Source organism: Canis lupus, chromosome 10 (genome assembly GCF_003254725.2).
Source record: "Canis lupus dingo isolate Sandy chromosome 10, ASM325472v2, whole genome shotgun sequence".
Taxonomy (NCBI): domain Eukaryota; kingdom Metazoa; phylum Chordata; class Mammalia; order Carnivora; family Canidae; genus Canis; species Canis lupus.
The window spans coordinates 10,768,266-10,794,987 of NC_064252.1; the positions used below are offsets into that span (position 1 = coordinate 10,768,266).

Genomic DNA, 26,722 nt, shown 5'->3' on the forward strand with positions numbered 1-26,722 from the left:
CATGATTGTAAAGTTTGGCTTCCCATTTTCCTTTTGATAAAAGAAAACCTTTTAGGGGGTCTTGTTATTTCTAACAGGCAAAAAGGGTTGGTTATCCATTTTCCAGCTTTGCTCTGGTCAAACGCAGGCATTTCTCAGGGCCATAAACAGCAGATCCAGTTCTCCAATTGCTTTGATCTCTCCATTCTCTCCAAGCTGTAAAAATAAGAATGCGTGAGTATTTGAGCATTTATACCATGCTTTTTTTAGGAGGAACAAATTATAAAAAGATGGTTAGGTTGCTGGAGACATAAACCAGGTTTTTGCCTTTGTAAAATATTACTAATAGTGATCTTTTCACAAGAATATAGTGTGATTTGCCATAGACCCAACTGAAATGAAAGGGCACAAACAGGCACCAGTCTCAGTTGTATCTACACTGATGAAGCTGCCGAAAGCCACTTCCTCACCAGAGAAGCAGGTCCTGCAGATGCACAGCAGGCATCTGCAGGACCCAATACCCCCCATCACGCCCGGCCTTGCCTCATACCCTCACAATAGGCTATGGCCAACTAATTATAACAGCTCAGCTCACACAACTTCGAATCAAAACTACACATTTACCAGTACACATGGGTTTTTTTTTTTTTTTTCTGTTCTCAACTCCTTAACAAAGGGGGGAAAATACAGGTTTTCACTTTTGTGGGGGGAATGACAAATTAGTCCCATCCAGTTGCTTTAATTAGTAGAAAGCCAGATACACAATATAATACCGCTTCTTTCCTCTTCCTTCCAAATAGTATGCAAATGAGGCTTCCAGACTCCATAGGAGACAGAAGTCAGATTCGAGGCCAAAGCATCCTCCTCTGAAATTCATCTAATCTATTAAATTTGCTCCAACTTATTTCAAGGAAGGTAGTAAGCCATGACTGTCCTCTATGCTTTGCTCCCCTTTCTCTTCCTGCTGTCTGCCATCATTCCACCTTTCGTACTTCCTTTGACATCATGTCAAGTGATACTTCTTATATCTCAAAGACTCCCAAGGCTATAAAGAACTTTGGAAGTCTCCTGATCTACTGTGTCTCCTCCATTCTACCACAACCAGCTCTCTGCTTCTACCTCCAGTGGCGGGGAATTAACACCTCCAAGACCACCCTCTCATTTCAGCTGGTGCTGACCAGTTTTCTCTCAGGTTGAGCTTCCTCTGAGTAACATTCTTCTCTCACCTATGCTTTCTGGAGCTACAGGCCTTAAAAAAATAAATAAATACATAATCACTCTTCTACATGACACTCTACTGCAAATGTTAAAGTCGATTTTTTCAAAATGAGTTAAAAGTTTTAAATTCTATTCCCCTACATGGATCACCATCAGATGTTTCTCTCTCACACTTCATTTTTCTAAAGCCAACAAAGTAAGCTGACATCAGGAATTTTTCAAGCCAGAAGTGCAAAGAACTTCTTGGCAATGGCATGCTAACATTCAGCCCTCTACCTCTAGGTAATAGATATATGGCAAGAGAATTGGTCTTCACAATGAAAGACTACAAAGCCTTCGATTATCAAAGAAATGGTTAGATTCATTAAATCATGATCAGCAAGAAATAATTTTTAAAAGAAACATCAAGGTGGAAAGAAGGGGATGATTAAGGTTACACCTGTTATTAAAAATTCCAATAGCTAGAACCTTCATGTTTCTGAGGTTTGTTACCTGCTTGCAAAAGCATCACTTTCGCTGCTAGTAATCATTCCTCTGGTTTTTGAATGAGTCACAATTGCTAGTCTGAGCCTTCTACTATTGTTCCTTTATCCAAATAGGCCATGTGACAGTATCATTCTCTGTACAAATGCACACTAGCCTAACCAGATAGATGCTCACTGGGGATTTGTTGAGTGAAGAAGGAGACCAGAAAGGAAAGGGAAAAAAGAGAGGAAGAGAAGAGTATTTCCAGTTCAGACTTCCATTCACTCTAATAAATCCATTCCATTTGGAACTGCATAAAAGAAATTGGGGGTTGCTCATTCTTGCTTTTAAATTAAAATCAATAGCTTCTAGGTATTATATTATGATAATTAAATATAAGTATCAATAATTCTAAAAATTTACATCATATATGTGCAACTCTTTTGTTATGGTTGTTCTGGGTTTATTTCTCCAAGTTTTAAGTCATCAAATCAATGGCTTCAAAAATCACCTCAAATAAATTTGTCCCCAAGTACTTTCCTGTTTTTGAACAAGTGCTTGTTTGGATTACGTGAATCAGTAGGAATTTCAAATTTCCTAAAGAATTAACACTAAAACTAACACAAATTGCTGCTAGAAAGAGTGCTGGAGGGGATTCAAGAGACCTGCATTCTAGCCCTGGCTCTACGGCTAGTCATGCCCAGAACATGGGGTGAAGAGATTAGATAATCTTATTTCCCAGTCAATTCTAGAATTCTATGATTTGCAAAATTTTAAAATTTATCTATAAATATATATAATAAATATATATAAAATAAATACAAAATAAATAGTATATACAAATAAATATATATATAATCAACCTGATGTAGGCAAATAAAGCAAAAAATTACATGTGGGGGGAAAAAAGAAAAGGTAGGAAAGAAAAACAATATTTGTCTCTCCTATTTAATGGTTAGAGTTAATAGTTATTAGTAGTACCTTTTGCACTGTGTCCTTCAGCTTTTGCACATTTCTCTGGATATGCTGGTCATCGTTCTCAATATGCTACAAAATGAAAACCAGAGCACTTATTTTAACACTGTCGTGCTGAAGCTTTATGAACCTCAGCGTCCCTAACTGAGGTGTGTTACAATGCACCTGGAGTTAAAGTTCTTAGCAATTTTGCCCACAATGACCTAGATTTCACCAGTGACCTAGATTTTCAAAGCTCTTGAATTCCCTTGGACACCAAAATCCAGTCATTTCCCTTACATGGGACCTCTCTTCACCCTTGAGAAATCCTACTGAGGTTTACGTTTGTGGAAAGAGTAGAGTGGTTTATGCAAATTCTGTGAAGAATAAAACCCTAACTCTACCCCTCAAAAAAATGCATGCTCAGAACAAGAAACGGACATAAAATGTCTTGTGTGAACAGTAGGCCCTCCTCAATAAATACTAGGTCCCTTCACTCTGCCCACTCCACTGCAGTCTTTTCATAATTTTAAATATTCAGAGCCATCAAGGTCACACACCTCTGACTTTTGTCCCTTCTCGTGACATCCAAAGGGCAACCATCTTTGCCCACCCAGCACTGAACATTAAATCTTCCCATTAGCCTCTCTTCTTCCCACCTGTTCCATCTATACTCCAGGGACCCATTCCCACACCTAGGCATTTTTTCCCTACAGGTCTCAACACCTTTCTTGTCTCACATAACTTGAGATGCTTTTTCCCAAGGACAAAAGAGCTTTCTCTGCTCTTGTCTTTCAGACACTCTTCGTCATCATATGTTCAAAATATGATTCAATTAAAGCAAAAACAAACATTCTGTGATTCCAAATGACTCTCACGGTGGTGTTGCTGAGGCACCTCTTGCTGCCAGCGTGGGAAGGGGCAGTGAGGGTTTGCAGAGAAGAGCTCTAAAGGAAAGAAGCAAGGCAAGACAGTCAAGTAGGAGAGGGTAGAGTTAGGCGGGGACAAAAACTCACACATTGGCTTAGCTTGTTGCTGAGCCTGGCCAGGAAGGGCACCACCTCCTGCATATAGGGCTGAAACCTATCGGATTGGGGGAGCAGCACTTCTTCAAGGGTAAAGTTCAGCACCTCCTTCATCAGATAGCAGCGCTCTCCCATCTGCAGGCAAAAGTGAAACAGCAGGGGTCATGTTGAGGGGCATCCAGAAGACCCAAAGCATCATCACCACCATCCAAACAACCAGGGATGACACACTGCCCCGCTCATCATGACTATGGCTTACATTGACTCCGTGGAACAGTTTCTCCCCAATGAGACGAACATCTGTGTTGTTATCTGCCAAACTAGCCTGGAAGAGAAGAAAAGACTAAGTGCCTTTTCATCTGTGATGAAAAGTCTGTGAGTAGAGATGCACTCTATCCACTCTCCCCAGAGCAGCCCCATGAAGACTCAAGAATTCAGATGTGTGCATGAGTTTAAAATAATGCACACAGGAGTAAGGAGAAACACAGTCAGAAGGGCTAATAAATGGCCTTTGGGGAGTAAAATTCAACGAACATATATCATCAAGGCCAACATGGAGGGTCTTCTGGTAAAGCCTAATCTCCAAAGAGTCTCTAAGGAGACATAGAAAATAATCTCTGGTCTACCAGTGAGGAGAGACAATGCATTCTTACAGATCTTAGTAGTGTTCTGGAAAACGTTTTAGGAACTATCAGGTTCCAAGGAGAGAAGATATGAAAGACAGAGAGACCGAGATGAGTACCTCCTTAGCCAGCATGAAGGTGCGGTTGGTGATATAGGGCTGCTGGAAGTTGGACTTGTCAAGTCTGCAGTGAGAGCTGATGGGCAGCGCTGCCCCTCCCTGCACCCACAGGGCAATGAGAAGGAGGCAGCTGGCGGCCAGAGTTCCCATAAGGGTAGAGCTCACAGATTTCTGCAGGGCAGCCATCGCAGACAGCTCTAACTGGAACTAATGGCGACTAGAAAAGAAACCTGGTATCAAGAGAACAAGAAGCAAAAGCATAAAGGCAAACAATTAGGTATCAAGAAGTATCACGTCAAACGAACCCATCACACCAAGTTTGCTGAAACACTTACCTGTTTCGATGATTCTGCTTGTGAGGGGAAGGCAAAAGTTGCTGCTTTTATAGCCCCCAGAATACACATTTTTTTTTTTGTAAAAAATGACATCAGCAATTATCTAATTTCCAGTACTGTCTTCTGAGAACTACCTAACCACCACAGGAGCCCACAAAACGCCACCTCCTATTTTTCCCACCTTGAAATGCGAGTGTTTCCCTAAAACGTCACTATTAGGGCCCCAAAGGTGTTTTCACAGATAAATCCCAGAAATTTTCTAAACCCTACTTATTTTTCAAAGAAAGCAATTGCTTTGTCTTCGTGGATTCCAGATTCGGCATAATATTTTTTCATCTTCTGTAGTAGCTGAGTAAACAGTTTGGTCATAGGCTCATTTTCCTTCCAGCTTCATAGATTCTTATCTCATTAAAGGTGATCAGAAATAAAGGACTCGTGTCCTATATCCTCTGCCTTAAAATAAATAGTGATAATAGCTTGGAGATAATTCCACTTTTAAAAATAACCTTATAAATTTTTAATACACTTTTATGTACATTTAATGTACATAAAAATATACACATATATTTTTAATCCTGAGGAAGACTTGCATTTTTAAAATAACAGTGTTGGCTAATCTAAGCACTCATTTTATCCCATTCTGTGACTTTTTAAAGTGATCTTAATAATTATGGTGGATGCAAATATATCTTAAAATTTTCTTTGAAGGATACCTGGCTAGCTCAGTCAGAGGAGCATGTGACTCTTAATTCCTGGCATCATAAGGCTGAGTCCTACATTGGGTGTAGAGGTTACTTTAAAAAAAATTTTATTAAATTATAATCAGTATCAATTTAAATTTGGAAATACTAATGCTTAGCAATCTAATCGCTACCTTTCTTAACATACAAGTGTTTTAAGAATATAGTAGATATAATAGCTCATCTTGAAATATTACCTGTGCTCATTCAAGTTAAGTAACACACAAGTTAAGTCTCGAAATAATATTTCCAAAAAATCTTTCTAACAACTTTTATCATGTATATGGATGCCTAAGGAAGAGAACCTGGCAATATAGTAGTTATATCTTGATTTTGAGTTATTAAAAATGGATTAAATTCTAAATAACACCTAAAAACTAGACTGGGAAACCTCCCAAGAGATGGATGACAGGGGAGCAAGTGCCATGATCTATTGCTAGGGGAAGGAGTATGCACATAGGTTTGATCAGATTTTTCTCCCACAACTAGTCAAGATCAAGAGTGTTGAAGAACTAGAAGAAGGAAAATGAATAATTATAGAATCTTGAGCATTGGTGAGATGGCAAGACCCAGGTGAAGGCCACCGTGGAGGAATAGAGCAGCACGAGGACACTGAGCATTTGGGAAGGTGTCTTAGGAGACAGATGCAAAGGGTGAGATTTGGACGAGTAAATAACAGACTCCTTCCAAACATTAGCTTGGGGGTGTTCATGAGCCCAAGATGAGAGACTCTTTTTCTTTCAATTTTCTATTATATGAGACATGGCCACTTTTGTCCATGTCCAAAACTCTGTATAATTATATCAGCACTAGGTTTATGCTTATACTGTGGATTCAGTAGACTTGTTGGTTTGCCTGGGAACATGACAAGCATATATAATTGTTTTCCCATGGAAAATAAGTTTTGACATCATCAAGTTATATGCTTCCCAGGGAAGAGTCTTCATCTTGTTTATCTTTGCATCTCCAACACTTAGCACAGCACCAGACACCTAAAAAGAAATCAACAAAAAGGATGTCGAGGGAATTGATATATAGTTCTGTGAATTTAAATAACTCACTAAGCATCTTTGGGAACATGCATGGAGGTGAATTGGGGCTGCCTTTACAGTACTTGTAATTTGAAGGTTTGGTGCAATCTTGCTTGCCAGCCTCATTATTATTATTATTCCTGATTAGGGAATAAACAGCTGTGAAACAAACATCGAATGTCAGAAAATTGCAAACCAGTCTTCAGCAGCATCGACATGTCTCTGAGTCATTATACAGCCCTGCTGGGCAACCATCAAAAACATAGTGTTAATGGAGCCAAGATCTTAGGCTTCCATGAGCTTGACCAAAACCCACTAAAGTGAAAAAATGCACTAGGATTTCTGAACAGTGATAGAGAAAGTCTCAAAAATATTTGTTATTAGGAGAGCTGGGGATACAGCATAAAACTGCTCCCAGGAAGAAACAGCTGGAGCCATATCGGTGCTAAATAACTTCAGATCATGAGAGGTCTTCTCTTCTGTTGTTGACTTGTAAACTGTCAAATGTCTTCCAGCGGCCACCCCAGATGAACACCCCCCTGGCCTCATGTTCCCAGGCCCCAGACAGACTGTACCCATGGTAGATATAAAATTTTAAGTGGCAGTTTTCCCAGCCTGATGCCAGGAAGGGCTAAACCAGAATCCCTATCCAGAAGGCAAGTCCTCTGTCTCATGCACTGTACTGTCCCCAGCACCCGGGAGAGCACTTGGCACGCAATAGGCGATTAATAAATATTCATTGACTGCATGATGAAACTATTTCTCAATTTTTTGTCTGATGTTCAGAAACCCATAACTCATTCTTTGGCAGTATACGTCTCTCCAGGAGAAAGAGAACTTCGGGTAACTCAGGTAGAAAGCTTTGTAGTCATCATACCCCCAGTACAATACACATGATCGTTGTTCTCTGCAGGTGTCCTTCCCTTCCCACCCCTGCACCTGCCCCCGTGTGTGTGTGTGTGTGTATGTGTGTGTGTGTCTGTGAGAAAGAGACAGAGACAGAGATCAAGGCCTCACTCTCCTTACCCTCCTTCCCTCTGCATCACACACCACCACCTGCCATAGGCTCTAATATATTTATATACATTTCTGAATCCTTGTAAAACATAAAATGTTGTTGAGCTTGTGGACACATTTTTATTTTATGGGAATGGCTCTCTTTCTTTTTTTATTTTTAAAGATTTTATTTATTTATTCATGAGAGAGAGAGAGAGGCAGAGACACAGGCAGAGGGAGAAGCAGGCTCCAAGCCCAACGTGGGACTCGATCCTGGGACTCCAGGATCACGCCCTGAGCCAAAGGCAGGCACCAAACCACTGAGCCACCCAGGGATCCCAATGGCTCTCTTTCTTAATCTTTCATTCAGCACCATGGCCTTGGACTCTGCCCACGTCGCTACAAGTAGATTCCTTTCCTAACATGCCGTTCCATAGTGGGTATCCATACTTTACCTTTTTGCTCCTCCTTCAGTGGGCACCTAATCCATCTCCAGTTGTACTCTACAGACCCTGCAGCACTAAGCGCCTCACCCAAGTCATGTAATGGTGTATTTTTGAGAATATCTTTGTAGTAATTATCCCAGAAGTAGATATACCGAGTCTTAAAGGTAAGTTTACCGGCTTTTACTAGATGCTACCAAACTGCTCTCCAAAAAGACAGCATCGATTACTCTCTCAAATCATTGAATAAAGGTTTGTTTCCTTACATCTCCACCCACACTCTCCAGCTCAGACTTTGCCAGCTTTGGAGATTCAAAATACTATCTTCTTACGGTTGTGATTTGATTTTTTTTTCATACACTTGGAGCCTCTTGAGTTTTCCCCTTTCTGTGAATTGATGGTTTACATCAATTGTCCATTGTTTTAGTGGGCTTGGGTCTTTTGTTGTTGTTGTGGATTCATAAGAGTTTCCTGTATATTTTATGTATTATTTCTCTTTTTGCTTGCAGGCATAACAAACTCTCCTCTCAACTTGCATCCTACTAACTGTGTTTTGTTGAACAGAAACTTAATTTGGATGACATCTAAGACATTATTTTTTGTCATAAGGTTTGCACTGTTCAAGACTTTGTTTAAAGACTCTTCCCATCTCTAGATCATGGAGATATTCTTCTATCTTTTCCTCTATTTATGGTTTTTACCTTTTATAATCAGGTCCTTAATGGCTTTTTGTATATGATGAAGAGTTGGGAATCCAGTTTATTTTCCTCTGCATAACAAGCCCATTTTCCTAACACAGTTACTAAACAGTGAGTCCTTTATTATATGTGAATTTCCATGTATAAATAGCTACATCTGGACTCTGTTTTGTTCCATTGGTTTATTTTTCTTTTTGTTCTTGAGCCAGTTCCATAATATTTTTATTATTGAGAAATGTCTTTATATCTGAACAAGAAAGTCTGCCCTCTTTGCTTTTTTTCAAGGCTGTCCTAGCTATTTATGGACCTTTCATATATTTTTTTACATAAATTTTATAAGAAATGTGTCAAGTTCCTGTAAAAAATGCAGGAGAGACTTTGATTGGGCTATGACTTAATTTGCAAAGAATTAACATCTTTATAAAATGAACTCATTCCATCTAAGAGAATTTGCCTTCTCTCTACTACTTAAGATCTTTTATTATATCCATTGACAGTGTTTTTCAAAATTTTCTTCATTGAGTCTTATGTACTTTTTTAAGATTTTCTTTATTTGAGAGAGGAGGGGACACAAGCAGGGATTCCAACCCGGGGCTTCATCCCAGGACCCTGGGAAAATGACCTGAACCAAAGGTAGACTCTTAACCCACTGAGCCACCCAGGGGCCCCTTGTATATTATTTTTAATTCTTAGTCACTTTATAGGCAAAGTAAGATATTAAGTTGTTATTAATCACTTTCACCTTGGTGTGAATAAGTACCAAGTTGGGATTATTGGGATATCCATCTCCTGGGAAAATGAAGAGCACATTTTTTTTTTTTTTTTTTTGGTTAGGGTCAGCAGAATAGAGAGTTAGAGATATTTTACTTCCCTGTTATGCTCAAAGCTGATCCTGAAAACACCCGGGCCAACTTTCTTCCATGCCAACTCACCCTGTTTGACACCTTGCCCACAAAGACACTTGTCAACCATAGCCACCTTTCTCTCCTTCCTGAGGACTAAATCTTGTGACTCTAGTCTGCATCTCATCTTCAAGAGGAAGACAAAGGCCACAGGAATGTGTCGTAATATAAATGAGCTTATTTTCCTCTCTAGTAAAACCAAGTACTGAAATCAATTTCAATGAAAGAAGAAAACAACATTTATTCAAATGCCTCACTACGCTAGTAGGTACAAACAGAATTTGGCTTTGGCTCCCTAATGTCTGCCCTCTACTGTCATATATTTTTAAAAATCCATAGGTCTCTCTGAGTGTTTCATTTCATTTTTTAAATTTTGACTAGTAAATAAATTCTTAAAAAATCATAATTCACACTTGCTCATCACACCAGATATTCAAAGTCATAGTTCATTAACTAATTTCAGTGAATCTTTTATTCTAATTCTCTAATCAATTTTAGAATTATTACTGTTTCTCACAATCATTCCCACAGGTTAACTAGTATTTAAGACATAACTTTTAAAAATTCCTATTCAAAACTGTGTGTCTTGGTGCAGATTTACCAGACCCTCTTAGTCTCTGAGGGAAAATTGTGGGCCAAGAAAACTCAGTATTTCCTACCTTCTCACTACCCTGGTGAACTTTTTAAAATACATGTGACCAAACAGTTCTAATCTTGAGGTTATTTGGTTTTAAAATATCATAAACATCATCCTGAGAAAATGGCTTTTTCCCTTTTCCTTTGTCACTACCCTAATTCAAATGCCATGTGTGTGCTATGAGTAAGGTGAAACATCAATAATTTAGGTTAGGTGGAAAAGACAGCCCTCTGAATCAATGGCAAATCTAAAATGCAGCATGTTTTAAAAGCAGTATAAGATTTTTACCACTTCCAAATTCATACAACCGAATCGACTAGGCTAATAATATTTTGTTCTGTTTAATAAATACCTTTTTTCTTACTGTTTGACTATTTTGTCACATGGGGTTCTTGGACTCATGTTTAACACTTTAAAGAAATACAGCACTAGGTAACATACTAATTGTGTTGTAGCAGCTTTAGGGTTAATCTGAAGTGGGCTCAGTTTTGAGATAAAACATTCAATGTACCTAAATACCAATTAGAGAACTAGAATTTAAATTGTTCTCCTATTAGTTAATTAACATTATTTTAGAATTAGAAGATCTACAGGCCCTTAAATGAGAAGAGGGGGAACTAAATATACGGACTGGATGGAAATAGTGCTTAGAATACTTAGCAGGCTGACAAAGGGGGGAGTTACAATAAATAATAAAGCCATGGATGAGTGGGATCATCTATTAGAATATATAGCTTAAATACAGGAGCGTAAGAGGAGATGTTTGGGAGAGGTTTGCCAGGAAATAAAACAGAAACAAAGAGCTACTTGTAGGATACCAGGTGGATGCTGGATGAGAGAAAAAGGGGCAATATGCTTTATTCATTCTTTTCCTCATTCATTCATTCACTGTAAGCTCAGCTCCATAAGAGCACAGATTTCATCTGGTAAGACCATCGTAGGCCCTTGATAAGTCCAGTCAACTAATTAAATAAACTACAAGCAAAAGTGACCCGATTATTGTTGCAATCATTACATTTTGACCTTTCAATTTATTAAGCTCCTAGCACAGTGCTTGGCATCCAGGAGGCACTTAATAATTATTCTCTTCATTGAGGGGACAAATGAATATTTATTGAGAAAACAACTCTCACTGCTTTGATCTCTTCTCACCTTTGCAACCACCCTCTAGGCACCCTAGACACGTAGTTGTACCCGCTTTTTATAGCCATTAGACTAATATTTGTGCGTGACCCACCCAATGCCACAGAGTCATCATGAGAAAGCCAGAACTTGAGGTCAGGTCTTCTGATTCAATGACCACTGCTTTTACTCTCTACCTAATTCTTTTTTATCCCCCATCCTCTGCAATCTGGTTTTTTCAAGTTCATTGCTGAAGATGGTTTGGGGCCATATGTTTAATAATGAATCTGACTCCTCCTCTTACTAACTAGATAACCTTAGCTAAGTTAGCCAGATGTTCTGGAAAATGTGTCCTGTATATACAGCTATGACAATCTGTAAGAAGTGCCTGGGCTAGTGCCTGAAACCCAGTAATGTCCAGAAAACATTTGCTATTAACAATAATGAGCATCTTCATGGACAAAATATGGAACAACCAAGAGAAAGTAGTGGAGATAGTCATGAGGAAGCCAAGAGTTAGGAAACAGAGATTCTGTAACTTAACTAGGTGTTTACCTTACACGGACCAGATCTGTTTAATGAATTAATGCATATTGTTCTTGACCTCAGATTTTTAGCATGAGTATCTCTTCTCCTTCATCCATTATGATCAAACTGTACTAAATGCTTCCATTTTTTTTCTTTGAAATATCTCTTAATTTAGGGTCTTTTCATAAATACCTACTGACACTTATTGTAGAACCACCCACTGCAAGTGTGAGTTGTTATTTAAAACAATTCTGGAAAAAAATATTTGTAATATAGCTGACAAAGGAGTCAAATCCAGAATATGTAAAGAGTTCTTGCAAATAAATAAGAATGCCCCAGAGGAGGAAAAAAACAAACAAACAAAAGCTTGAACAGATGTTTCTCAAAAGAGAATATGAAAGGGGTTAGATTTCATTAGGCATAGGGAAAGGTAAAATTGAAACCACATATGCACCAGAATGACTAAAATGAAAAAGACAATTCCAATTGTTGACAAGCATGTAGAGCAAAGGGAAATCTCACAGACACTTGTAGGAGTATAAATTGATGCAATCATGTTATTATTTTTATTGACAATATAGTTGAGATACAGTGTTACATTAGCTTCAGATGTACAACAAAGCAGTTCAAAAAGTCAATGTTATGCTATGCTCACAAGTCTAGTTGCCTGCTGTCATCATACAGTGCTACTACAATACCATTGACTGTATTCTCTGTGTTGTGCCTTTTCTTCTCATCATTTATTCATTCCATAACTGGAAGACTGTACCTCCCACTCCCTTTCACCCATTTTGCCCATCGCTCAACCTCCTCTCCTCGGGCAACCATCAGTTTGTTCTTCGTATTTATGGGTCTGTTTCTGTTTTTATTTGTTTTGTTTTCTAGAATCCACATATAAATGAAATCTTACGGTATTTGTCTTTCTCTGTCTGATATATTTCATTTAGACTTTTACCATCTAGGTCCACCCATGTTGTTGCAGATGGCAAGATATCATTCCTTTTATGGCTGAGTAATATTCCATTGTGCATATATATCACATCTTCATTACCCATTCATCTATGAAGGGTCACTTGGGTTGCTTCCATATCTTGGCTATTATAAATAATGTTGTAATAAATATAGAAGTGTATGTATCTTTTTAAATTAATGTTTTCATTTTCTTTGGGTAAATACCCAGTACTGGAATGACAGGATTATATGGTGTTTCTATTTTTAACTTTCTGAGGAAACTCCATACTGCTCTTCACAGTGGCTGCACCAGTTTGTATTCCCACCACCAGTGCACAAGGGTTCCTTTTCCTCCACATCCTAATCAACACTTGTTATTGCTTCTTTTTCTTTATACTAGTCATTCTGACATGTATGAGGTGATATCTCATTGTGGGTATAACCACTTTAGAAAATTGTTTTTGCAGTGTCTACCAAAGTTGCACAGATGCATATCTATGACAAATTATCCAGTTTCTAGCTACATAAAAGACGTAAATGAGTTTGTTATTGAGAGACATTTACAAAATTATACATTGCAGCATTCTTCACAATAGCCTAAGTCAAAAACCATTAGAATAGATAAATACAGTATGTTATATACCGGAATACTACACAGCAATGATAATATACATGATATTGCTACACATAACTACAGGGATTAACATAAACAAACGCTGAGCAAAAGAAGCCAAATACAGAAAAATAAAACATATATAATTCCTTTCATATAAAGTTCAGAAACAGACAAAACTGGTCTATCAAGTTAGAGGTCAGAAGAGTAACCACTTCCGGGGGTGATCAGATGCTGAAATAGGAAAAAAGAAGATTTCTGGGGTGCTTGTAGTTCATTTCTTTATCTGCCTGATTATATAGGTGTGTTTATCTGGTGAAAACATATTGAGCTGTGCATTTATGATACATTCATTTTCTATATGTATTTATATCTTAATGAAACTTTTCTTAATGTCATTCATTATTCCTCAAAATCAATTAAACCTTTTCTGCTGTGACCCTGTTCACATTTTTCCCTAATTGAGGCAAGAATTTCCAGGGCTTTCTCTGCTCACTTGTGTATAGCCCTAGGTATAGCCTGGACTAAAATGAAAAAAAGAAAGAAAAACAGGAATATGAGACTATGGCTACTCTACAGAGTTTCTAATAAATTATGTGACTGAACATGAAGGTCTTTTACAGGAAACTTCCCCCTTTACATTTGGAGCAGAGATTGAGATTGAGAGAGGATGGCCAGGAAGAAGAAGAGTACCATTTGGCCCCAAGGGGAGAGGAGGAGCAAACTGCACACTTCCTCATTTCCTAAAGGATACAGCCTGTACTCATATGACCAAGGCAGCCTCTTGATGGCCTGTCCTTTGACCTATGTTCAGGGCTGGGAGACCCCCTCGAGGAAGGTCAGATTGGGAAGGATTAGGTCTCTGTGTCTCACAAGAGTTGTCCAGTTCTTCCTACCACCAGCAGGCATGTGTGCGCCCAGAGTGACCCAATGGCAACGAATATCCAAGTTCACCACTGATCTGCTCTCTCCGCACCAGTGGCAGGGCTACCCTGAGGGCACTCTAGCTGAAAAACCACAGTGGCAACCACACCCATCTTTACTAGCTCTGTTTTCCTCCTCTTGCTCTGCTAGCACCGGTCATACTTACGTTGACTTCCATGCAATTCAGAGTCTCCAATGTCTCCTCCATAGAGGCACAACCTCACTGGAATCACCCCCATACTCCGGGAGCTCCATCCTGCTCTCAGTCTTATAAAAAATTAACCTAGCCGCTGTTGCTACTACCCAAAGTGACACCAGGTAACTGAGACTATAATGACCAACTAACACATATCTAGATATAAATAAGACATTCTAAATGCAGATAGGCATTTTTGCAGGATTCTACATCTTAGCTTCAGGAATGACTAATGGGAAACTTGGGGAAAATGGCAGACTTGTAGTGGAAAAATTTGGATGTCTTTTTGTAACTTTCTGTGCCTCTTTCATATATGTTGGGTTAGGCCTTACCTACTCCTGACCCTCTGACTCTTTCCTAACATTAAAATTTCTGTGACCTCTTTGGAAACGTTTGTGGTTGATTGCATTCACTGTAGTTGAGAAAAAGTAGAGTGTTTTGATACTTTTGCACAGAATCCCTGAATCTATGTGTTATTTGACACCGAGTTGACTTCAGGGACCTACAGCATATTTACTACTGGGTAGCCATTAATGAACTCCCTCAAGGACGTCCAGAATACTTTTCCTAGAAACCTCTCTGAGGACGTGTTCTCAGATCATGTTTGCCAATGGGATTCCCCTATGTTACCCTGGTGGTTTAATATTCTCGACAATGACTTACAAAATGAAGAGGATTGGGGGAAAGAACTGGAAGCTAGCATCACTTTACCTCAAGAGCCACAAATGCTTCCTTCTTTCATTTTTTTTGTACCCACAGATACAACCAAAACTCTACCTTGATCTTTTGAGATAATCCACTTTCCTAGATATCTACCTTTGTCACACTGTGTTGCTAGGTCATTTGTTTCGTGAATTGGCAAAACCATAGTCAAAATGGCAAGAGTTTCCTTCATCAAAATAAATAAAAAATACTGGCATTCTGGCGGAAGTTCCATCCTGAAGTCCTAATCAATCCACAAAGGAGCTTTCCAAAGGACTTAACCAAAAGCCACTTGTCCCCAAGAGTCAGTCTCTCACAAAAGCTGAGTGACTACTGTGTGCCCAGTCCTCTACTAGTCCTCGTTATTCAGTAGGGAAGAAACATAGGGAAAGTTCCTCACATTATAATTGAATTAGTGAGACAAATGCAAAGGAAAAGCAATCAGGAAGCATTGATATTAAGTGTAACAGAGATTCAGGTCAGAGTAAGACACACGTCCTCTGTGTTTAGAAATCTTGCCATCTCCTTTTTTTTCTGGTTTCTATTAGAAAATAGAAATTTGCCCTTTAGGGTTCCAAATGAAGCTAAAAAGTTATCAGTGCCTGTTCACAATGCTGCTCTGAGAGACGGTTATAAAAGGAATCAGAATGCTCTACAATAGCATCACTTTGGAGTGACAGCCTTCTAGGCCAGCAGAGGGTCAGCCAAAAACACAGGCCCTCCCTTGGATGCCCAGACCTCAAACCAGTTTCAAACCAAGAGTTTTCTCCTAAAGGGAACTGTTCCATAATGGGTGGAATGGACTGTCTTATAAGAGAACAAACTCCCATCACTAGAATTTAGCATTGCTTCTGTAGAACTTGCCCTGCTGGGTGGTTTACGTAGCCCATTGATGATCCTCACCATACTCCTCCAAGAGGAGCATGTTGCAGATGAGCAAACAGCCTCAGAGGGCTTATGTGCCAGTTACTCGGCAGCGGAGCTGTGGCCTTCAGGTGTTTGTTACAACAACCCTCTCAGTGAGGCCACCTTGGCAGTTGCCAACACTCCCTAATATATCTATTCGCTATTTTCTTTTTGTATTGGTCACCAATTGCTATGTAACAAATTGCCCCCAAAATGTAGCAGCTTAAAACAACAAAGATTTATTATCTAGTATAATTTCTAAGTGTTTGGCTCTGGGTCACTCATGGTGTTGTAGTCAACATGGCCGGGACTGCATTCATAGGAAGGCTTGACAGGGCCCAGAGGATCCAGTTTTAAGAAGGCTCACTTACATGGCAGCTGTCAGAGGCCTCGTGTCCTTACACAGGGTTCTCCAGAGGACTGCTCATGATACGGTCTCTAACATCCCCCAGAGTGTGAGATCTAAGACAGGGGAGGGGGGTCACAGTACATTTCAAGATCTAGTCTCCAAGGTCACACACCATCACTTCTGACTTACTCTATTCATTTGAAATGAGCCATGAAGTCCAACCTACACAGAGGGAAAAGGCAGTTGGACTCAAACTCCTGGAGGGAGGCGTATCAAAGGAGGTGTGGAAATATTTAAAATCACTACATCTTCCACGCTATCTTTCCTCCACGGCATTCGTCACCACCCGACATAACACAGTTTATTTATTTGATGACTACCTGTCTTCTACCTCTGGGATATAATCTCTAAGGGAAGTTTCTCTGTTTTATTTACTATTTAATTCTTGAATCAGTGCCTGGAACACAGTAAGCGCTCAATAAATACAGGACAAACAGGTTGACAAAGGACTGAAGAAATGAAACAAAAACTGAAGAGATCAGCAGAGGTCAGGCTGTGGAAGACCTCCCAGGCCGTGTCACCACGTCAAGGAGTTTGGACTTTGCCCTAGAAACATAGGAAGCTATCAAAGAGTTTTAAACAGGTCACGTCAAGACCTGGATGCTGCAGAACAGCTCTCGCATCAGCTGTGGCATTTGAACTCCATCCCTCTGAGGTCCTTTCTGACTCAGAGTGTGGCCCAAATTGCCATGACCCAGCTCCCTTCCCCTTCACTGTGGAGACGGGCCCACCCCCAGGGTTCCACTACAGGTGAAGTAGTCTCACCGTTGGGAAATGACTTGCTACAACCAACCCACTGACAAATTTTTTTCCCCAGTGAAATGAATCCCTTTTATAGTTGTGCAAAATATTTGAGATGTGACATATCCTAAATGCCTCCCTTACGAGAAAGTGTTTGTTACAAATATGTGATATTTTGGAATTGATTTGGCTTTTTGTGCCTAATGGATCTAGCCCTGGGGGAGGCGACCTCTCAAACTGTTAAAAGATGGCAAAGAATCAGGGAAACTGTAGTTGAGAATACCTTCAGGTTTTTCAGTTGTAATGACTCTAGCTTGTTGCAATGGTGTCCCTGAGGAAAGGACTAGAAAGATGAAGTCTTCAAAGCACAATACTTGAAATTATTACTGACTGATAGAAGTCAAAGATTCTTACAATACGATTTGTAAGAATTTTTTGAGGCTACAAAAAAGTTTAGAGTCATGTAATTTGCAAATACTGAATCTGCAAAAGATGAGAATCAACTGTCCACACTTCCAGAAGAAGAAACAGTCATTCTGGAAGGAAATCAGCGCTGCAGTGGTTAAAGAAGGAAACAAGTAACAGCATCACATTCCACACAGTGTTCAAGGAACATGAAGACTGAGTCCCTTAGACGCTGTGAATGGAGGGTAGTTAGAGCCCTGACACCAGGCCAGGTGAGGCAAGGATTTGGTTGCTATGAGCTGGGGAATGATTGGGGGACACAGAGAGAAGGGAGACAAAACTTGGTCCTGCTCATGAGAGGAGAGAACCCTCATCCACCTGCTGTTGAAACAGATGCTCCACGAGGGTGGGAGCCGTCTCCTCCTGTGCTCATTGCTGGGACAGAGGAGCTCCATACAGATCCCATCCCAGTAGGCCTGTCTGCTGGAGCTGGGGGGTACCTTGGGATCGTGTGGCCCACCCCCTGACTTTACAAAGAAGAAAACTGAGGCCAAAGAGGCCAAAAGACTTACCCATTTACCCATAAGACTTACCCCCACTGGCTAAGGGCAGAATTATAGCTCCAAACCCAAGACTGTCTCATCTTGTTTCAGTGTACCTTTCTTTTTTTTCCTTTTTTTTTTTTTTTTGGCAGACCGTGGAGCCAAAAATAGGAGAATGGAAATGAGAGGGAGCAAAAGTATTTGGCCTCATTATTACAAGGATCTTAGCATATGGAGAGGCTGAAGAAAGCAAACTGCAAAACGGTTTGTGTATAGCATTTTGTAAAACTCCACTTCTGTAAAATCAGGACGACGTCACCAGTGACCCCCTTTATAAAAAATGGGGAGTATAGAACTGCTAAAATGGTTTTCTCTGGAGGGTGGGATTACAAGGGGCCTTCACCGGACATATTTCTGCAGTGTTTGGGTTTTATCCAAAGGAATCTATTCCTTTTGTCAAGAGAAAAATAAAAGAAGTACTTTTAACACCCAGGAGGAGAATCGCTGCTGTTGGCACCGGACAATGTTGGCTAAGTAGGGGGCTTGGGGACCTTGGAGCAACACAGAAAGCAAGTTGGGCCAGGACGCCTGCCACGCCTGGAACAGCGCCTGGAGTTTTCTCCAAACCCCAGAGGGAACTAGAGGAGCATGGGAGATGCTAGACTTACCACCCAAAGTGGGAGAAAGAGAAGGTGGTGGGAGACACAGGGAGGCATTCCCGCTATGGCAAGGGGGCCAAGGTATGTCAAAAACAAACCACAGATAATCTAGGAATTAATAACATGGGCACCTACTGAGAAGGAAAATGACTCAGAGGTTTGCAGTATCGAGCACAGAGGGTTTCCTGTCCACTCCCACATCTGGCTCGGTTCACACTCACACATGCACGCACAAACAGCTCCAGCACTCCTGCTTCTGCACGGCCTGCAAATTACCAAGCCCGCAGCTCTAACCTCCCGGAGGCCGCTGGAGGAGCCAATGCTGTGGTGCATGCAAAGTAAAACACGGCAGCAGACTCCTCATAAGCTATCATCGTGGTGGCAGAAAGAAAAAGGCGATCCTCACAACGCACACACCTTAGGGAACTGCACAGATTTATTTTATGTACACGGACACCTTCTCTTAAGTAAACACCGCCGGATAGGGTTGTTTGGAAGTGGGAAATGCTGGATGTCCGTGCATCCTGACTGGGGATGATGCTGGAGAGTCTCCCAAGAGGTGATTCTGCTTTCTGAGGACGTGGTGGACGAGAGAGTGTTTTAGGTGGCCTGTTAGCCAAAGTTCAGGGAGGCACTCTCTTTTCTTTCCCAGGCTGTAAAGTAATAGGATCTTTTGAAAAGTCTGAGCAAAAAGTTTGAAGCTCCGAGAGAGACAGGCATCCAGCATAAGACTTTCAACTTGGATACCGTTCGGTAGTGACTCCTGTGGTCATTGCTGGGACAGAGGTGCTCCATACAAATCCCTTGCCAGTAGGCCTGGGGCATCCAGGGTTGGCTTCTTGGTGCTCCTCCAGGGAGGTTCCTTTTCGGGAATTGTTTCAAACATCCAAGTAGAGCAGCAAATCAACTCCCCACTCACCCCCAACCCCACACTCTCCTCATGCCCCTCTACCCCCATCCCCACAAACAGTGGGGAGGAAACAGCATCCTTCGTCATCCACTCCAGGCACCTGCCTCCTGCTGCTGCCCTTGCAGGGAGATTAGTGATGGAGACACGCTGGTACTAGTCTCTATGGATGTGTAAGGAGGCTAGACTTATACACACGATATAATTGGCAGGAAAAACTTTCTTCCACTTTAGGGCACTAAGAGAAGGACGTCCTCTCTTCCCTAAAGGAAATATTTCCCTAAAGGAAATATTATAAATCATTAAAATGTGCTATAAAGCCTTAATAATAAAAGCAGTGTAGTACTGGAGCACCTGGGGGGCTCAGCAGTTGAGCGTCTGCCTTGGGCCCAGGGCATGATCCTGGAGCCCGGAGATCGAGTCCCGCATTGGACTCCCCATGAGGAGCCTGCTTCTCCCTCTGCCTGTGTCTCTCTACCTCTCTCTGTGTCTCTCATGAATAAATAAATAAAATCTTAAAAAAAAAAAAAAGGCAGTGTGGTACTACTAGGCGAATAGACAAATGGACCAATGGAAAAGAACAAGAAGTCAGAATTAAGACCAAATGCCTACAGGGATTTGGTATATGACAAAGGTAGCATCTCGAGTAAAAATGGACCATTTATTAAAATGTGCTGGGGCAGTTGGTTAGTCATATTAAAAAACACAAAGCTAGGTGCATAAAATAACATTCATCAGAATACCACCAAATAGAATTTTAAACGTGGGTGGAAAAACAGAAGAAACTATAAAACTATGATGAGAAAAAAAGGGGAATCCGTTTGTAGTATCAGAGTAAGAAAGACTAAGTGTGGCTCCAAATCCAGAGGTTATCAGAGAGAATAATGATGCCCTCAAACCCTGTAACAAAAGCCCTCTAAATGGCAAAATGATAGCAATAGTAATGATGACAATAACGATACATCGAGAGTGAAGTCAAAAGATAAGGGACAAACTGGGAAAGATATTTGTCACTTATATCTCAGGCAACATAATCTCCCCACGCTGTATTTTTCACAGAAAGGAAACATAAGTGCCCTTAAACATATGAAAAGATCTCAACCTTAGTCATAAAAAAAAACAACTGTAAATCAGAACTGCATTAGGAAACCATTTCTCGCCTATCAGATTGGCAAAAATCCAAGTGTGATAAAGCACTCTATCAGCAGGGCGGTGGAGAAAGAGGCTTTTATATAAGGCTGGTGAGAGAGTCCTATAAAGGGCAATTTGACAATAAGCATCAAAAATGCATTTACCCTTAAGCCTACCAGTCCCTCTTCTGGGAATTTATCCTGCACATAGAGCTACGTGGGGAAAAAAAAAAAGTCATTTATACACGTTTATCCATTGCAATGTTGTTTGTAATTACAAGATTTCAAAAATTTTAGTATTTGCTGCGATTATCTTAATGCCCTAAATGCCCATTAGTGGGGACTAATTAGATAGAGGATAGCCACATGATGGAATACTATGCAAATGCAAGGAGTAGTGAGTAGTAAATAAGTCCTAGAGATCTAATGCCCAGTAGAGTGAAAATATAGACAGCAGTCCTGGATTATAATCATCAACTTGCTAAGGGACTAGATCTTAACTATTTCAACTACTAAGAAGAAATGATTATGTGATGAGAGAGATGCTAATTATTGATAGCATGGCAACTGTATTACAATATAGAGCTGTATCAAATCAATATGTTGTACCTCTTAAATATACACATTACACGTCAAATATATTTCAGTGAAGAATAAAAAGGCACTTAATGAGAAAAAGAGAGAAAATAGATCATCCCCACCTTTTAACATAGGAAGATTACCAGGTGTAATATTGTGATATAATAAGAAACATATATTTGGTCCCTCGTCCCTGGCACAGATTTCATAACACCCTTGTGATTTCCTGAGTCATAAGGGTGATAGGATCATCTTTTCTTATATTATTTTGTTTTTGTCCCTGACTCCTGACAGGAGAGCTTCTAAGCCCCTTGGACTCTCCAGAGTGAGGAGTGTCTTTTTGAATGCTAATGCACTGACTCCTGGTAGCTCCAAGATGGGTGCTGGGGACCCAGAAACCAGACCAAGGGAGGACTAGAGGATTGCAACTTTCAACCCCATCCCCCAGACCTTCAGGGAGGGGAGAGAGGTTGGAGATTGGGAAAATCACCAATGACCCAACACTTGTTTGATCATGCCTCTGAAATAGAGCCTCCATAAAAACTCTAAACACAGGAGTTTAGAGAACCTCCAGGTCGGTGAATGTGTCCATGTGCTGGGAGAACGACATACCCTAAACTCCATGGGGACAGAAGCTTCTGTGCTCTGGACTCCTCCAGATTGTACCCTTTTATCTGAATGTTCATTTATATTCTTTGTAATAAACCATAATAATAAGCAAAGTGTTTCCCTGAGTTCTATGAACCATTATAGCAAATTATGGAAACTGAGGAGGATGAAACAGCCACTGAAGTCCCTCACCTGAAAGAGAGACTCGAGGCTATTTTGAGGAGACCAGAAAGGTGAACAAAGCAGGACTCCATGGTCAAAGGATGCGGCTTGTAGATTCAGTCCAGCAGTTTATTGGTTACATTTTCTGAAAATCAATATACCATGGGGCTGAAGACAGAGATCTCCAAAATCGGTTGGGTTTGCATTAAGCCCCAAGTATAGCAGTTATACCGGATGTGAACACGGCCAAGTTACTTCATTTCTGTATCTCATTAGGCAACGTGTCATGCAGAGTTAGTGCAGTTTCGAAGGAGGGACACCAAATATTTTCACTACTTCCGTCATTTTATTTTTCATTTCAACTCCTTTAAATCTAAGAGAGTAAGGCCCTCATTTGTATAGCTCCTACTGGGGCCAAGGGTGTAAAGGTATGAGTGTGTGTGGCAACTCTTCCAAATGAACCCACTCTTTATGTTCTGGGTACAGAGGGCTGCTACCCCTTTACAGCAGGAAAGAAGCCACTTCTAGCAACTTACCCCATGTGGGAGAAAATCTCAACTCTGAAAATCTCAACATCTCAAAGATGTCCTCAACTTTGGACATCTTTGATGGAAGTCAGCAAATCCTTAAAAGCAGTTAAATCATTTGGCTTCAGCAAATCTTTCCAATACAGGGTGCAAAGAGAAGTTTGGCTTTTCCCCTCCAGTTTCACTAAGATACTATTGACTATAACATATGTAAATTTAAGGTGTACCATGTGATGACTTGATACACATATATGTTGCGAAATACTTCGACAATAAGGTGAGTCAGCACCTCTATCTCCTCACATAATTAGCAATTTTTGTAGTGATAACAGTTAAGATCTACTCTCTTAGCAATTTTCAAATATATAATACAGTATTGACAACTATAGTCACTAAATTCCCAGAACTTATTCATCTTACAGCTGGAAGTTTGTACCCTTTGCCTAACATCTCCCCGTCTCCCCCACTGCCAGCCCCTGGCCACCATTCTACTTCCTATGTGTTTGGCCTTTTTAGATTCCATACAAAACTGAGATTATACACAGTTGTTTGTTTTTCTCCATCTGACACTTCATTTAGCTTAATGCCCTCGGGTCCATCCATGTCGTTGCAGATGACTAGATTGCATTGTTTTTTGTGGCCCACTTGTATTCCACTGTATACATATGCTATATTTTCTTTATCCATTCATCTGTTGATGGACACTTAGGTCATTTCCAGGTCTTGGCTTTTGTCAACAAAGCTGCAGTGAACATGGGTTTGCAGAACCTCTTTGTGAGAGTGTTTTCATCTTGAAATATACGCCCAGAAGTGGGATTGCTGGGTTATATGGTAGTTCTATTTTAATTTTGGGGGGCAAACTCCATACTTCCTTCCATAGTGGTTGCACCAATTTACATTCCCAGAAACAGTGCACAAGGGTTCCCTTCTCTCCACCTCCTCACCCACACATGTCATCTCTTGTCTTTTAATAATAACCACTCTGACAGATATGAGCAACTTAGCTTGAGCTGTTGCTTACAATTTTCATGGCAACAGAAATACGTATGCCCTGTGAGGAGATTCAGTAATGCCATCCTTAGTGACTAAGAGCTGAGCCACTACTCAGAGAAGTCATTGCACTGCCACATCCATGCAGGAGCATTTATCTGTTACCTTCTGTGACACTGCAAGCTCTAAGAGGTTGGTGGTCATGGGAATGAGATAATTCAGTACAGCATTTGTTTATACAATGCTTAAAGCTGCCATATGCAACTTGATAAATCTTTCAAATGGAAGTAATGATAATTCTTATTCCACATGGTTATTGTGGTACTAAATAAATTAATACATATAAAACATTTAGACTAAAACAGGAGCATCATAAGAGCTCAATGAGTATAAGTGCTTAAGATAATAAAGCCTCCTCCTATTGTGTGATTATTATCCAATCCTGCTTAGGAAAAAAGGAAAAGTTAAACAGGAACCAAAGATTTAATTAATGTATTTATTTTGAAAGATTATATGTATTTATTTGAGAGAGAAAGAGAAAGCACATGCACAAATGGGGGGGTGGGCAGAGGGAGAGGGAGAGAGAGATTCTCAAGCAGACTCTGAGCTGAATGGGGGAGTCTGACATGGGGCTTGATTTCATGACCCTGAGATCATGATCAGAGCCAAAATCAAAAGTCATATGCTCAACTGACTGAGCCATGCAGACGCCCCATGGAATCAAAGATGTAATTTAATTGATAGTTTGAACCATGTGAATTGTTAATATTTGATGATTTGCAACCTGCAGACGTGGTAATTTCTTAGGGTTCAATCCCATCATTTAGAGGGTTTTTGTTGTTGTTGTTGTTGTTGTTGTTGTTTGTTGTTGTTGTTTTTATTTAAACCTGGCTGACTCAGAGAAGCAAGTAGCACTTTCCCCATTGCAACCCAATCTCCCACATGATGTTATGGATTGTACTTTTAAAGGCAAGTTCCTTAGACTGGGTGTTTCCTTTTGGCATTTATGTAGCTGCCACTGGATGAACAGTGGTGCCTCAGCCTTGACAACCAGCTGGGCTTTCCTCACCATGGCTAAAATATAACAATCTTAAATACCTAGTATAATTATTTTATCAAGCTCTAATTAATTAGTAAAAGCGAAATGGTATGCAATGTAGAATAAGTTATTAAGGTATTTGTTTTAAATAAAAATAAACACCTAGGTCCACCATAACACCTTTCTTAAACTAAAATGGCTGAACTGCTATCTTTGCCTGTTTAGAATAAACTTTTTTCTTCTTTAATGAAAATCTTTTCATTTTTGACTGCTGTTTCAAAAGTCGAAAAGGTTTTGTGTAGCCTCTCATGATTTTAGAGTCAGAATCTCCTGCCGTCCATTTAACTCTGCCGTCTGCCTATCAAATTGTCACTGATTTGAGAGGAGGCTGTAGGTGCCCCTTGTCCTTTCTCCATGCCAGTGGACAGGATTGATTGTACATGTTTTGTTGAGTTAGAAGATCTGCGTTTAGATTCCAATTTAACTTAGCCTCAATTTTCATACTGGCAGAAGGGAAACAATGTTCATAAGATGATTTAGAAACATGAATTAAATCATGTAGCCAAAGGACAAGCCACATAAAAAGCATCGATCACTGTTATTTCCCTCCTAACCATAGCTAGAGTTTACTAAGTGTTCGCTGTGTGCAAAGCACTAGGTAAGAATCCTGAGTGGACCTACTCATCTCATCCTTGTAGGAGGGACTAAACACAGGCTTAGAGAAATTCAGCAACTTGTCTGAGAGACGACATCAACATGTCAAAGCAAAGATCTGAACCCAGAAAGTCTAACCACACGACTTCTATGATTAGCCACTGAGCCTCTCAATGAGATGCTTGTTCCAAAACGTATCACAAGTTGGTTGATGCTGTCTTGCTTTTACTTATCAAATGTTTAAAACTTTTAGGGGGTGTTCGCTTCAGTAGCACATACACTAAAATTGGAATGATACAGAGAAGATTAGCATGGCCCCTGCGCAAGGATGACATGCAAATTCGTGAAGCATTCCATATTTTAAAAAAATAAAAATAATAATAAATAAATAAAATTTTTAGGGGCGCCTGGGTGGCTCAGTTGGTTAAGTGTCTGCCTTCAGCTCAAGTCATGATCCCGAGGTCCTGGGACAGAGCTCCAGGTCAGGCTCCCTGCTCAGTAGAGAATCGGTTTCTCCCTCTCCTTCTGCACCTCCTCCCTCTGCTCATGCTCTCTCTGTCTCACTCTCAAATAAATAAGTAAATCTTAAAAAAAAAAAAAAAAAGTTTACAACTTTTATAATGAAAAAGCTTGGAGAAGTGGTTCTCAACTAGTTCATGCAGAAATACCCCAGATGGAATGACAACTTTCTTAAGAGTTTGCATGGTGAGTATACAGTCCAGGCTACAAGGTCAGGTAGGCAAAAAAACAATTTCATTTATTTTTCTCTATAATGAGACTTAATTTTCTATCAAGTGTCATTCAGGTGGGTGGTAGAATGGAGTTCAGATAATTGCAATCAAGAATCCCTCTCGCTTCTCTATCACATCGGGGGGCATCTCCACCTTCTTGTCCACCAATGGGGGCAGGAAAGAAACTAGTTCTCCTCTGTCACATGGAGACATGCTCTCATGTCTCATATGCTGAGATGTGCATCTTCCTGCCTGATTGTTGATCATCAAAGCCACAGTTACAGCTCCATTTCAATTATTTCTGAGCTCTTCTCAAAAGTACAGGACAGCAGTGCCTCGATGGCACAGTCAGTTAAATGTCCAACTCTTGATTTTGGCTCAAGTCGTGATCTCAGGGTTGTGAGATCAAGCCCCAAGTTAGGCTCCCTGCTGAGTATGGAGCCTGCTTAAGATTCTCTGTGTTGAAGTACCTGGGCAGCTCAGATGTTGGAGTGTCTGACTTTGACTCAGGTCATGATCAGAGGGTCCAAG

At 40.3% G+C, this 26,722-nt stretch overlaps 1 protein-coding gene and 1 non-coding gene across 2 annotated transcripts; one reads left to right on the plus strand and one right to left on the minus strand.

Moving 5' to 3' along the window:
- Positions 1 to 117: 117 nt before the first annotated feature.
- On the minus strand, positions 118 to 4,569 carry IL22 (interleukin 22). The gene is made up of 5 exons (XM_025476532.3): positions 4,384 to 4,569; positions 3,901 to 3,966; positions 3,633 to 3,776; positions 2,644 to 2,709; positions 118 to 195 (listed from the first exon to the last, which is right to left on the minus strand). Exons 1-5 carry the CDS (start codon positions 4,567 to 4,569, stop codon positions 118 to 120), a joined length of 540 nt encoding a protein of 179 aa, XP_025332317.1.
- A 21,147-nt stretch (positions 4,570 to 25,716) lies between these two features.
- Positions 25,717 to 25,823, plus strand: LOC112678065 (U6 spliceosomal RNA). Its single transcript, XR_003147357.1, has one exon. It is a non-coding gene; the product is annotated as a U6 spliceosomal RNA (small nuclear RNA).
- The last annotated feature ends 899 nt before the right edge of the window (positions 25,824 to 26,722 follow it).

What these genes read in the sequence shown, in the direction of transcription:
- IL22 (XM_025476532.3), bottom strand. Translation starts at nt 4,569, where the DNA reads ATGGCTGCCCTGCAGAAATCTGTGAGCTCTACCCTTATGGGAACTCTG. An exon ending in AACTGTTCCACGGAGTCAAT is followed by an intron (nt 3,777 to 3,900) that starts GTAAGCCATAGT and finishes TTTTGCCTGCAG; the next exon opens with ATGGGAGAGCGCTGCTATCT. An exon ending in TGAAGGACACAGTGCAAAAG is followed by an intron (nt 196 to 2,643) that starts GTACTACTAATA and finishes TTATTTTTACAG; the next exon opens with CTTGGAGAGAATGGAGAGAT.